The 14,483-nt window shown below is 38.1% G+C and overlaps 1 protein-coding gene across 2 annotated transcripts in view; it reads left to right on the forward strand.

The window, feature by feature from the left end:
• Positions 1 to 278: 278 nt before the first annotated feature.
• Positions 279 to 14,483, forward strand: part of RGL1 (ral guanine nucleotide dissociation stimulator like 1) — a 94,031-nt gene continuing 79,826 nt past the window's right edge. Inside the window, exons 1-2 of one of the 2 annotated variants that reach the window (XM_088154392.1) lie at positions 279 to 481; positions 1,472 to 1,582. In XM_088154392.1, the coding sequence (XP_088010518.1) occupies positions 455 to 481; positions 1,472 to 1,582 (138 nt within the window). In that variant the 5' untranslated portion in view covers positions 279 to 454. The remainder of the gene's footprint in view (positions 482 to 1,471; positions 1,583 to 14,483) is intronic. The other variant, XM_088154391.1, reaches the window with a different exon arrangement.

The following is a 14,483-nucleotide window of genomic DNA, read 5'->3' on the forward strand; positions in this document are numbered from 1 at the left end:
CCAGACAATGGCAGTTTATCTAAGCCTCTTCTTTCACCACTCGGCTGCCTTTGTCGCTTCTGGTTAAGGAAAAGTGGAGGGGGAGGGGGAGATGCCCACTTGGGCACCTCGTGTTTGTCAGGAAATGTGAGGGACTGGATTTCAGAAAGTTTGCACAGCCAGCGAGGGCTCGCAGAGCTCATTGGAGGATGCTTACGCTGGCTTTATTCGAAGCCTAGAAAGAGTTCACAAGCATAAACAGGAAAACCTGACATCACTCTGTGTCTGTGTGTAGGGGAGGAGTCTTGGGCTCTGGCTGTTCTCCACTCGCCACTCTTTGTGGTCATGAATTGAGCGAAGAGCGCAAGGAAGAGAGGTGCCTTCAAGCGAGGCGAAGAAGTGCCTGTGAGAGGATTATTAAAGCGGTTCGTAGGACTCACCATGCCCCTCCGGAGCGCTGAGGAGAAATCTAAGGATGAAATTGCTTTGGAGAGCTAAAATGGTAACACCGCCACTACCAACAACAGCAACACAAAGCTTCCTTGCGTTTCTAAAAGGCTTCTCACCTAGGCAGAGGATCCCTCCTTCGGGACGAGGTTTACTTTTGCGAGAGGAAACTGCTTGGCGAATATATGTTTCTTCCCGCCCCCCAGTGCTGGCTTCCCAGCGAATGATCCTGAAGTATCTTTTTAAAAACTGCGACTTAGTGTGAATTCGAATTGGGAAATGACGCCGCCTGCAATCTAATTCTCCCACTTAGTGTGGGAAAGAACGGCGAGGGGTGGGAAGAGAGGAAAGGAAACGAATGGGCTAAGCTTTTCTACAAATCTCGGATACTTTATTCCTTGGTCAATCAAAAAGAGTTATTTTCCTATATAAATGTCTTTTAGGATTTTTTAATTTTTTTTTGCAGTCACTCAACTGTAGTATAGGAGATGTTACGTTAGCTTTCCCCTCAACTTTCCGAGATGCCTAATTAAAAAAAAATCTTTAATGGATTTCTGTGAAACCTTATCTCACTTTCTTCTCATGTCCTGATTTTTTTTAAAAAAGCACTGAAATAAACTCAGCTAATTGTTCTAGACTTACTGTAATCTGAAATGCCTGTTTAGTGTCTGCTTGAATAATTCAGGGTTTTAAAAATGCAGCTATGGCTGCAGTTTAAATGCTAAGGATGATAGTTATTGGAGATACGTGGAGGGGTATTTCCTTGTGAAATGATACTGCAAAACTATTTGAAATATGTGTAAATCCTGGGTAGGGGGCCAGAGAAGTTAAATGGAAATGCAATTATCTTGCTATGTATTCTAGCTTTGCCTCCATTGAATAGCTTGTAGCTTTGGGGTATTTTTTGTATGCTGGTTGTCCTATGCAAGGAGCCCCTTGACATAAACTGTGTAGCAGCTGGCCTAAACTTGAGGCAAATAGGAAAATGACTTTATTTCTATTATTGTTTTAAGAAATCCAAGCATTTCCTTTCTTCCTGTGGCAGAGCTCAATCCAAGACTGGGGTGAAGAGGTAGAGGAAGGAGCAGTTTACCATGTCACCCTCAAAAGAGTACAGATTCAACAAGCAGCCAACAAAGGAGCAAGATGGCTAGGGGTGAGTGAAAATGCCACTTTGACATCTTGTCCAAGTGCTTAGTGGACTTTGGAGTCCCAGCTGAGAGCTGCATTCCAAGCTGCTGCCTGTATACGATGCATTGTGCTAAAGCTGGTTTTTCACAATAAAATACTTCATAAAGTTCTTCATACTGTGCAGGAGAAGTGAAAAGTAAGGGTTTGGGCCAGCGGTAGTTTTGGTGTATATAATAACTTACCAAAGTTTCAGATCAAATAGAATTGAAACTTTTTTTTTTTTTTAAAGAAATTGGGGGGCTCATCCTCAATAGTAGCAGAGAGGCTTTAATGCAGATGATCTGAGGTTCAAACTCGAGCATGTCCAGTTAAACTCCAATGGCAGGTGTGGGAAAGCATTTGTGAATTGCTGCCCTTCCAAGTCAATAATTCTGAGCTAGGTAGACCAAATTTCATTTGTTTTGGATCCGGTACTATGTTCTTCTAGATAATTATAGAGGACACATTGGTAAAAAGCTGGTTTTAGTTTGCCAGTGCCTTGGTGGGAAACTTTCTGTGAGTGCTCTAAGCTTCTCTATACCAAGAGTGGATATGTGTCTTCCTCTGATTTGGTACCTGCATTGGTAGGCATAGTTATGTTGTGTTTGCTTGCTAGCTTTTATGCCACTAATATGTTTCAAAATGGGCAAGGTTGCACTTCCCTGGTAAATTAAACCCAATTTGTATGTTTAGTATCAGGTTGTGCTGAATCCTACTCACCTTTTACAGGAGTTGGGATTAAATGGCAACAATTCCACTGGGGGCAATGAGATATAATTTTATTAGATATGGCAGTATATTTTATAGTTGGGCCAATTTCCCTTTAGTACAGTAGATCAGAAGTTACTCAGAATTTACTTGCAGACAATGTGGCATATAAATATGAATGATAGACTATGACTTGGGAAACCCATACAAATACTTACATAGCTATGAAGCTCCCTGGGTGATTTAGATTATTCATAAGTTTCAGTCTAACCTACTTGGCAAGGTTGTTTTGAGGAGAACATGGAGACACCTATGTATGTTGTCTTGGCCTCCTGGAAGAAAGGCAAAATGTAAATGTAAGATATATTGGTACTGACTCAGAATCCTGATTAATTCAGGACTGATGGAAAGTTGCTTAAGAGATTTTCAGTATTAACAAAGTATTCAGTATTAACAAAGACAGTCTTCTGATGAAATGTGTCATCTTACTTTCTTGCTGATTCCAACAAATTAGGATTAAGAAAACAGCATTCTTTCTGCACTTTAGTGACACTGATGATTTATAGAAATTAAGATTGATTTCTTTGGAACTATTACTGCACCCTACTTGAATCATGACTCTCAGCAAAGATGGTCTGTACCAAGGATCCCCAGCCTGGTGGGCACAACTGAGATTTTAAGAGCGCATGTGGGCACTCTCACAAAATGACTTCTGAGGAGGCTTGTCCATTCACAAAATGGTCATCATATCTAGTTTTAATACATACATTACGCAGATTACTACCTGCCATTCCTTCTTCCCACTTGATACTATTGCTGCTTGTCTTTGTCCTCTTTTGGTGCAGGTGGGTATACTTCCAAAGAAAGTGCTGGGTCCAGCTGGCTTTTTTTCGTACAAAACTTGTAAACCATTATTGGAAATATAGATGATGTTAAGAATTTGGCATTTTGCTTTGCAGCATACCATTTCCTATTGTTAAAAAATTAAAGTAGGAAACCTGGCGTGAATGCAAGTTGCATACACAACAATTGAGATATCTTGGTGCTCCTAGATGCAGGGTCTAAAAACAGGGGAGGATTGGGATCATGCCTTACTCCCACAGCAGCTCTGAAACCATGGGATGCATAGATGTCAAACTTAAATAATGCTGTGTAGGCTTTTATCCTTCTGTTGGCCCTTCTGGAGGGCTGTGCACTTTGTGTATTACTATAAAAAAGTGTCCAATATGGGAACCTCATAGAAGTAGCCAAATCCCAAACTGAATATTTGATTCTATACACAGCCATCTCTGAGTAAGTCTTGTATGGTAATTGTGGGATTTACATTAATTATCTCCCATAACAGACACACACGTGTGTGTGTATGTTTGTGTATGAGAAACAAAATCTTGGGTTTTTTATTATCTTATATTGACAAAGGAATAGGTTTTCTTGTGAGTAAGGACAGACTAGGTAAAGGTAGGCAAATGTTTTGAGCTAGTAGACACACTTGGAACCTTGAACGTATTTTGTGGACATTCTCATTAACCACTTGTGATTGAAGAACTTGTAAATTTATGGCAGCTGTGGCAGGTTTGACTACTCACAAAAGCCTCATTTACCAAAAGAGAAATTGGGGTTGCTTCCTGACAGTCTGTCTTGCTCAGATATGCATTATTGAAAATAAGATGATCCTGCAAGCTAGTTAATTTATCTATACCTGTCAAATAATTTAATAATTACAGGCACTGTCTTGAAATATAACTTAAATAACATCTTAGAAGTTGTACCATGGTGCAGCCAAGTAGGATCAGCAAATTTTGCAAACCTTATAGACTGTGTTACTACTTTCTCCTTTTTCATATTCTCAAGAAGTACAAAGTGTTCTCAGCAGAACGGATGACTTCAAATCTGCTTCCTTTGGGTGGCAGATTTCCCATCCATGCCTTCTGTTTATAGGAAAAATGAGTTAAAAAAAAATAAAATATTTGAATATTTTTCACAGATGGCAGTTTTTGCTAGGGCACAAGGCCACCAAGAGTGCTGGTATGTCCAGTAGGTTAGACTCCTTTTTTGTATGAAGTTGCAGGACAGAATTTGAAAAGACTTGTTATGTCTGATTTTGGGTATGAAGAATGCCAAAATGTTTAGCTAATTCAGCATTAAGAATCATTTTGGAAGAGCATCTTGGTTTTATTGAAGGCAATTCAGCCCAATCATTGTGAACCAAGAGGAATAGTGCTACTGGGAAGAACAATCCTCTCTCCCTCTTTTAGGAGAAACTTTATTTGGCTCTACTGATTTCTCATTCTGGGCTGGAGAAACAAAATGTCCAGGGAGGATGCATACCTCCAGCCAGATTGACTTGTATCAGCTTGTAGAATTTGTGTACAACATGCCAAATCCCGCTGACTCTGGGTGAGATAAAATAGTGAAATAATAGCACATTTGTATGAGACTCTGGAGTAATTGGTGGGGAAGAGGGAGACAGCAGCAGTGGAGAGAATAGGGGGAGAACTGCATGTCAGATGCAGAATGACATGACAGTGGGGAAGCAAAGTTAAAAGTTTGTTTCTAGAAAAAAATTGCCATCTAGGACAGTTTTCTTTATACTAGGGCCACTTCTGCTCTCTACTGAAATGTGACTGTTTCCTTCTTGTAGTTAGCTTTAATGGAAGCATGAGAATTTCAAGATAATAGCTAGTTCTGAGATCAGCAATTCATACTTCCTGGCCTAAATCTAATCCTTTAAATGGTGCCACTTTGTCTCTGATCCAGAAGCAAGAATGATATCTTAAGTTGGCTTAGGACCTGCTGGAGCTTACTTTGGAGAGCAGTAACATGAAGTCTGGCCCAAGCCTTTCCATACATTTCTCAAAGCAGCCCACTGTAAAACTAATCACAGTTCATAGTGATAGTGCAAGGAGTTTGTTGCTCACTTAGTTGATTTAACTCAGTGTCAGCAATACTCAAAACTGGGAACTGCTAGTTTCCACATGGGTCAGCAAGGGATTTTTTTTTTTAGTATACTTTGAAATTTAGCCTTGTTTCTTTGGAAGCTTTCATTTCCTAGTCCTCCATAATCTTCTGTTCCAGGAAAATAACTGCTTTTATCTGTTAGCGTTGTGAAGTTAGACGTTTCTCTTTCTTTTTCAAGTTATATGCAGAATAGCTAAGCTGTGTGCCAGCTCTATCAATAGAGCTATATTTTAGTTACACAAAACTCATGAGGAAAAAAAAGATCTACTTTTCAGTTGAGCAGAAGAGTAAAATAAATAATGATAGAAGGGTTGGTAGCTTTAGAACACTTGGTAGTGCCTCGGTAACACTTTTTTGTACAATAAATTATTACTGTAGCTACTTTTCACAGTGTGGTATGAAGAGTTATAATTTGAGAGCCTGTAGAGTCTTGTATGAGAGTTGATCCACAATACTAATAATTGGATTCTGTATTCTATTTATTACAGCCAGATGCCAATAACACAAATGCTTTCTTTCTAATTGTGGTATTGTTCCTATTGTTGAGATTCAAAGGAAAAGATTATGGGTGGTCTTCCTTTTCATCATACATTCCAACTATCTTTTTTTCCCCAGAGATGTTCTTTTTTTCAGATACCTTTGCTTCATAAGGTCCTTATTTTGCCTTTCAAGAAGTGCTGTGACTGTCCCCTCCCTCTGACACACATAAACATGAGTTCTTCAGGTTTCACTTTCCTGTTGTCTAGAAGTCTCTCAGTGGCCCATTGACACATTCATTCTAGATGAATATCCATATCAGTCCATGCACATATGTCACAAAATATCAGTGTCCTTCCCTCTCGCCTACTTAAATAGTTTGTGGTGCTTAATTTGATTGTAAAAATATTATTTGCTTAGCCTCGCTGCATTGCAAAAACCACAAAACATATTATTGCATTATTATACAGTAAGGAAAAGCTAGCCATGCATCATAATATATACACACCATAGACAGCTCAATAACTCAAATTCTGATCCATCCTTTTCCTAACCTGCCTATTTGCTCACACAAATGTAGCAGAAATAAGTTTGCTTTGTAGAATTTAAAATCTCTCTTTGGGTTCTTTGATATACTGACATTAAATGTGGTTGAGTTGAAAGTATTCTACAAATATAATCAGTTCCGTTATGATATTAAATAGTTTTATACAAAGGAAAGTGTTGTCACCTTGCTAATACATCCTTGCTTTTGAAACCTGAATAATTTGTAGAGTAAATAGAAGGAACAGGAAAGGGAGAAGTTTGTAATGCGGAGAAGACACTCATGCTTGTTGTGAGGACAAAGAAGTTTATACACATACATGAGGGTTCTTGTTTTCATTTCTGAAACTCTATTTAAGGCTGTGCTTCCCACCACAGTCCCTGTTGGCTCTTTTCTGGCCTGTGTGGGACTCCTTTGATCCTGACTGATAAAAATAACAATCAGATTTGTTTGTTAGTGTGTTTGTTTTTCAAGATTTCCTGGGCATACCAGTTAATCATGAATTGAGCCTTGCTCTTTGCTAAAACAGACACATTTCTTGCAGTTTGACACTGATGGTCTGAACCTTTTGTGACTAGAAGAGATAAACATAGTTGAGTAGATATTAGATATTTGATGTCATTTTTCACAGGCATGGAGGAAAATTTTCTCTATGAAAAGTATACAAGCAGATTAGTTTTGCCACATTTATTGCCACAACATTTTAATTCTCCAAGACAATGTCATGTAGGGAGAACCAGTGAAAGGCCAGTCATCACATGAATGAAAGGGAAGGCTTCACCTTCCTTGTTCCATTCATTTACAACTTTTCTTACCTTTGTCTAACCTCTGTTTAGCTTTTTTGTCCTATATCCCTTGAGAAGGTTGAAAGTGTTTCCTGGTTCTGAAGCATATTATTTTAGTTGTTTCAAACAGTTGAGAGCTGGTTGTTGCCATTAAGGTATTGGACTAGGGTTGATGAGTACCAGGGTCAAGTCTTCACTTAACCAAGGAAGATCACTGGATGACTTCAGCTCAGTCATTTTCTCTCAGCCCAACAGACCTCATTAGGATGCTAAATTATGGATAAATTGGAGGAGGGAGTGCTATGGCTTGAGCTCCTGGAGGGAGGTAGAATACAAAAGGAAGAAATAGTTTAGAATAAAGGGTAAAGAACAGGGGACTTGTAATTCTTCCTTCCTTTCCTCCTCCTGTTGTGTTCTACTAGTTCTCATTCTTGTCTAATATCATTTTAGCACTCGGTTTCTCATCTCAACCCTCACCAAAGTAGTTCCATATATACAACTTTTCTAGTCCCCTATATGCCCCTTTTTTGCATTCACTTTGGAGAAAATAAGAGTTACTTGGAGCAAAATTACAGGGGGGAGGGCCTGTCCCTTGTTTTTAGTAACCTCAGGAATTAAGATTCAAGCTGGCTGCTATCTGCAGAACTCCACCCTTGGCTCTGTTTCTTGGACCTGCTAGCAACAGGGTATGTTGGAACTGGTTTTATATAGTGCCACAGTATATTTAATCACAATAGGATGCTTCCCATAAACAGCAAAGCTTTTAATTGAGAGATGTTTCATCCCTGGAGTGAGAAAATGCATACTTGTAGCATAATGGCCATGTTTGAATTTGAAATTGTTTGTCTATTTGCTCTTGGATATAGATATTTTCTTTATTCAAAATTGTTCCCCGCCTTCAGAAAACATTGAAAGAGATCTGTCCCAATGGTCTCATTATAGCCAAAGGTCTGTGAAGAGTTCATGGAGAACTGTTAGCCACTTTTGCATCCATAGAGTGGAAGCCAGCTCCCCAATCCCTTCGCTCCTTATAAGACGTCTCCTTAGCTGAGGTCATGTAACTATAAAGCCTGCCAAGAGCAAAAATGCTTGCAAGTTATAGCAATTCCCCCCTCTCCTAATAAATAAGTTGATACATCAATGCTGAATTCCTGAACTGTTGTTTTAGCCACAGTGTTTCTGGCTTTATACTGTACTTGTAAACTCCTCCCTTCATATTTTGTTGTACATATGTAAGGTTACAAAAAACTCTTGTCTTCTCTCTGGAAGTTTAGCATGGGGTAGAATTCACTTTTTCCCATTCTGGAATGACTTTCAAGAGCAAAATGTCCAGATAGTTATCCCAGAGAAATAAAACTTCTCATAATGTTCTTTGTTTTCAGGAGGATAAAAGATCTACCCCGCCCCACCATCCCCTAGTCTTTAGCAGCAATAAGCTTATGTTTCTTTGGAGAGGTGGGCATGGGACATAGACTACCCTTTCCCTGACTGGGCAGGAAAGTACATAATGCACAGTTTTGCACAAGCCTTTTATTAGTAAAAAAAACCAATAGAAGAGAAAGAGGAATATCCATTAACTTAATGCCAAGTCACAGATCTGCAGCTCATTCCTAGCATTGAGTGGGGCAGAAGTAGGAATTCTAGAAATCAGTGGGCCATGTTTATATGGATTCACCAACTCTTACATTCTTGTTGTATCAAGGAATCATGATGCATCCAGGTCCCTTTCACATCTCTCATACTTCCCAGAATGCATTCCCAGCTATGTTATGTTTAGGCCTGCGATATATCCCTTCCTTTGGCATGCCCTATCCCTAGCTTGGCTTTGCCCAAATCTGTTGTAGGGTTCTACAATCTGGCTGGAGGCACCATCGGCAGGTGTAGGAGATGGTATAGGTATAGGTATTGCTGCATTCTCATAGATTATGCTGGTATGTGCCGAGCACAGCTGTTTCTTACTGAAGGAAAGCTTTAGCACCATTTCTCATGGGGCATTTGATTAGGTCAACAGTGCTATTTATTCATTGTGCAGTCTGTTTAATTACACGGAGGTTTCCATGCCCTGCTTTTTAGACTTTGTCACCATGTGCAGTAATGTACATGGAGGTGTGTAATAAGGCACAAAATCTATTTAACTGTGTAACTATGTTGCTTGTCCCAAGGGTGAGTAAAAGCAGCTACACGTTATTATAAATAAAAAATAATAAAGGTCTTTGCTTGCTTTGATCCAGTATCAGTCCTAGAACTTCAGAAAGCCTTAGGTAAAGCAATCTGAATGAAAATTAGATGCATGAAAATGCAGGATTCTGTTCTGTTGCTGCTGCTGCTGCTGCTGCTGCTGCCTTAGGAGCTCTGCAGAAACGGAGAATGGTAGTTTTGTTGCAACAGTACATCATTAATTGATTTTGGAAACTTCCAGCAATTTCCAGTCTACCCACACTTAGGACTCCCCTCCTCATGCACAAATTGAAAAAAAAAAAATGAATACCAAATGTGTCTAATTTATTCCTCTGTTCTCCATCTCCTTCCATATACACTTATTCTCCTATCTTCTAAAGATCTCCTATCTTCGGCACCATTCTTTCCCCTTTTATTTCATATATTCTTTCCCCTTTTATAACTCACCCAATATTCTTTGCTCCTTTTGCATTTCGTATTTCAATCTCCAGTGCTAGGATGGCATGTAAGAGCAAAATCAAATTACATTACAGAAGTGCAGGCTTGTATCTAAAGATTTCTGCTAGTCAGTCATTGCTATATTTGGTTTATTTCTTTTCAGTGTCTTGTATATCCTTCCCCTCCATTCTGCGCTATGTGTAATTGTCCCATATATGTCAACATACAAGTTGGCTCTGGTTTTGAATTGGACAGTTTTGTTGGAATAACATGAGAAAATAAGTATCTGAGGTCTTTTTAAAATTTCAGGTTGTAATCTTCCACAGCCTACTCACATTCCTTGGAAGCAATGTGCTCCTTAAGGTTATAGCAAAAGCCTACCCTGAGATACACTTGATTCCTAGAGAATTTGCGAGGTTTTGTTATCTGATTTCTTTGCAGTGGACCAGCATTAAAACCTAGCAGCACAGTCCTATACATGTCAACTCAAATAGAAATCTCGTCCAGTTTGGTGGGGTTATAGTATTATTGATTAGATCTATCAATAGTTCATAAAATAAGTATCCAAGATAGTAATAACAACGCAAAGAGAAAAAGTGGGCTAGAAGATAAATCCACTAAGCCTTTCTTGTGGGTGTTCTGATTTGATTGTGTTTACCAGCAAATATCTAGTGGAAACATGTTTAGAATCACATTCATTTCATTTAGATTTATAACAGGCTTGCAAACAGAGTTTCCCATGGAAAAATGAAAACTGGCTAAGGCAGTTGTATAGAAATTGGAAACTCAGCTTTATGGCACGACTTATTTCTTTATTTCAGTTATACTTTGTACCCTTTCACTGCGAAGGGCTCCATGTAATATGTAACAATGTAAATAAATACTTATAAAACGTAATGCTTAGAGGAGCAAATGATTGAAACAATATTAAAATTATAAGCATGGTGTAGGGAAATATTGGATTCATGGGAAAATAAACACTTGTTTGCTCCTAATCTTTGTAAAGTTTTCTCCAAGGTTGATCTATAAAATATCTAAGGTTTCAGGGTAGGACAGTCTTCTCCTGCCTGATTCTCTTCAGATATGTGGGCATGGAATTCTGGAGGTGTAGCCCTCAAATATCTGAGAGAATCAGGTTGGGAAAAACTGGGTTCAGGTTTACTTAAATATATACTGTAAAATTTAATGATGATCGTTCAACTAAGAGTTTAAATGAGAGTAATGTAGAGCAAGAGTCAAGAGGAGAAGTACATGTTAGCAGGAGGGCAACTGACTTTCTGTAACAGGCATAGTTGGCTTTTGCAGTACCTAGGAGAATTCCTAAGGAAGACACCTCAAAGCTGAGTAGATCTTAACTGTGAAGCCAGCTTCTGAGTGCCCAAGTTAGTATTCTCAGTTAAAGGTAGCTTAATAGCACAGAACATTGTCTTAATCTATACGTTCTGGCATTACTGGAATAGTCTTCATATAGACTATCCATCCTTTTTAACAGAAGTTTACTGGAGAATGCATCAGTGAACCTTAGAGCTTAATGAAAATATACTTTATACTTAAAGTGCTTCCCAATTTAGTATAGTGGAAAACTGCACAGTTTTCAGCATTATAGCTGCCTGACAGGTGGCATGGTTGGAGGAGGCTCTAGGAATTGTAGAAAAGGGGGTCAGGAGGACATATGAATCCGTGGCTGCAGGTTGCCCATACCTGATGTAGAAAGCAAATGGATATATAGTGACAGTTCTACCAATATAGAGATGGGAATATGAGTTTAAGTTCAGTTGGGAATATAGCTGATTAGAACCTAATTATTTTGAGGATGTTATAGCCCATGTCTTCCAAATCTATATTAAAAACCAGAATATTTTAATAAATAGAAGAGGCAAAGTTGTATCTGCGATTGTTATCATATTATGGACTTGATTTTCAACTGACTTGTCATTACTTTTTTCTTAAATTCAGGATTAGCCTTAAGAATGCTTCCAAATACTAGGGCTTCATTTCTTTACCTTTAAAACAACCATTTAAAATGTTTTTGGTTTTTGTTGTTGTTAATAAAGTGTAGCATTAATGTAGACTCTAGATGTCTGTCTATATATTTAATTTCATTCTCTGAAACTATGAAAGGTGGTGTCTCAAATAACCCTCTAGTAAAATAAATAAGAATTTTAATCATAACTTGTTTACAACTTAATTCTTCACTGAATTGTTCTAGAATTTTATACTGTTCTCCAGAAAGCCCAAAAATGGTAGCCAAGTTCTTACCATTTTGGTGACTCACTTTATCTGTCTTCACCACTTCCATAGGTTTTTCCGTTGTAGGCATTTTGTGCCACATTTTTAAAGTGGATTGTTGGACCAAACTCCATAATCCCTAACTAGCACGGGCTAAGGATTATGAGAATTAAAGACCAATATCTGGGGGGCTCCAAACTGAGGAGGGTTGAGTTCTGGCCTTTCCCCAAATTCAGAAAATTCATAATTATATCTTTTACCCTTTGTTTTATCTTCTGAATGATCTGTAAGATACAGTTCTGAAAAATATAACCACTAGTTTGGGAGCCATTTCTTAAAAATATCAGGCTATAAATAAATAATTTAGAAGTAGCAGCTGGAATTGAGCAGAGCATCCCCCTCCCCATGTGACTTAATGAGTCTCTTGTGCTACAAAAGGATTATCTCCTTTATGGTACGTGCAGTGACTTCCTTTTATAAGTTATGGGACTGTGTGCTGCAGTGAAGCATGCTTGCAAGATTTAAAAGGACACCTGCTTTTTTTCAGCTACACATGACCTTCTGTGGGTAATACATTATTTTTGGACAGTATTCCCTGAATCCTTTGATTTCTCAGCTTTTAATTATGAAACCCATAGGTTGCCCTTTTTCCCAGTTTATCAGAATGTGACCACTTTTTCAACTTGAATAGGAATGTTTGAAAGAAACTAAACAGATGGAGTAAAATTTGATAAATGTGTTGCCATCAAGGTGTGAATTCACTGTAAGGCTAAGGTGTAAACTACATCCTTTTCAGTGCAGTAGTGAATCTTGAATCATTCAGCTGAATGTTGCCTTTAAAAAAATATCTACGTATATTGATAAATAAAGCCAAGCACCTATATTGAATCCTATCCCAATTTTGGTTCAGGAAAGCTCCAATTTAAATGTCCTTTTGGATTATTATATTTTTGTCATGAGAAATATCTACCGGACAAAAGAAAATAATTTATCTCCTATATGTAAATGCTTATTTGAGCTTGACCAGAAATTATTATAAATATTGCATGCACCGATTACATTATCCAGAGAAGTTAATGCTCCTTCTGAATGCTAACTGCTGGAGGTGATGTGCAAATTGCTTTGTCCTTCCAGCTATCTTTGAGGGAAACTACTACATGCATCTGCTGTGTATGTCTCATTTGTAAACCATAATATTTCCTCTCTGGTTCTGTTGGTCACCTTTATTAGCTGTAGTTGTTTATTTCTTTGATTATTTATATCCATGCATACAGTATGTTTATATCCACTGTTATTTGTTTATTTTTTAAATTAATTGCTAGAGACCCCCTTAATGATGCAGAAAACCAGCAATTGTAAATTTGTCATTTTAGCTCCTTAGTCTTTAAAGTCCTTTTCATACAATTTTATATCATACTATTATAGTTCTTATAGTTACAATATCAATATTACATAGTTTACCTGCAGAGTTTTGTGATTTTGTGTTTCACATTAGCTGTTTTTATTTATTTTCCTTTATTATTCTATAGGTTTACCCAACTTATATAAATTTCTACCATATTCACTTTCATCTTTAAGACCTTAAACATACAGTCTTAGTGGTATTGGTATCATGATTTTATAGCGTGTGCCAGCAATCTGAATTTATAGTACTTAGGTTAGACTGCTACACAATGGGATGGCTGTAATTTTATCCTTTAGTGATATGTTATGCTGGCCAATAACCAAAATAAAGAGACTACGATTACTACTACATCAGATTGGGTATGAGTGCAGGATTCAAATAAATAGAACAAGCATTCTATTTATAATCACAGAAATGAAACCATAAATTTACATATTACAGTTTAGTATGCACTAATTTTCATACAATCATACTTCATACAAGCAGCAATCAGGTGTGTGAAGTAATAAAACTTCAGTGTCTGTTGACAAGGGAAGTTCTAAAATATATTTCATGCATAACTGAAATAGATGCTGATGAATTTCAAGGGCGTTTCAGCCTGTCCCCATTTTTATTCCCCATTCCTACCCCACCCCAATTTTCAAAGCCAGATGTAACATCAACTCCACTTCTTCTGATCTCAGTACTATTATTGGCAATAGTCTGGGTTCGACAGCTTTGGCTCCAGTGGTGTTTCAGGTCCAGTTTTAGGCTGGGTTTGGAGCCAGAAGAGGCTCCCAGCTTCAGCTGCAGGCTGCTTGAGGAACCTCTGCTCCAAATCCAGAGCTGTTCTGAGCAGCTTCAAACTGCTGTTCCAGCTGAGGCTGTTTTTACCAGGTTCCAGCTCTGTAGTCACAGGGGTGGGAGTGGGGATGGATGTAAACTAAATGTAATATCGTTATAAGCTTAGTAACATTTTCTAACCAAAGTTACTGGATAATAAATATGCCAAAGATAATTTAGTACCAGTTCCAAGCTCTGTTCCAGCTCCAACATTCCCAATTTCAGCTCCACTTCAGCTCTGGAGCATAGCAAAACAAACAAAATCAGCCAAAATCAGCCCAATAGTCCCTTATTTCAAGGAGACACACAGAACCACCTTATGCATGCAAGAACTAGAACCCTA

The sequence above is a fragment of the Python bivittatus genome, unplaced genomic scaffold (assembly GCF_059951505.1).
Source record: "Python bivittatus isolate LINGU-HERP-01145 unplaced genomic scaffold, Pbiv_v1 ctg000700_np1212, whole genome shotgun sequence".
Lineage (NCBI taxonomy): Eukaryota > Metazoa > Chordata > Lepidosauria > Squamata > Pythonidae > Python > Python bivittatus.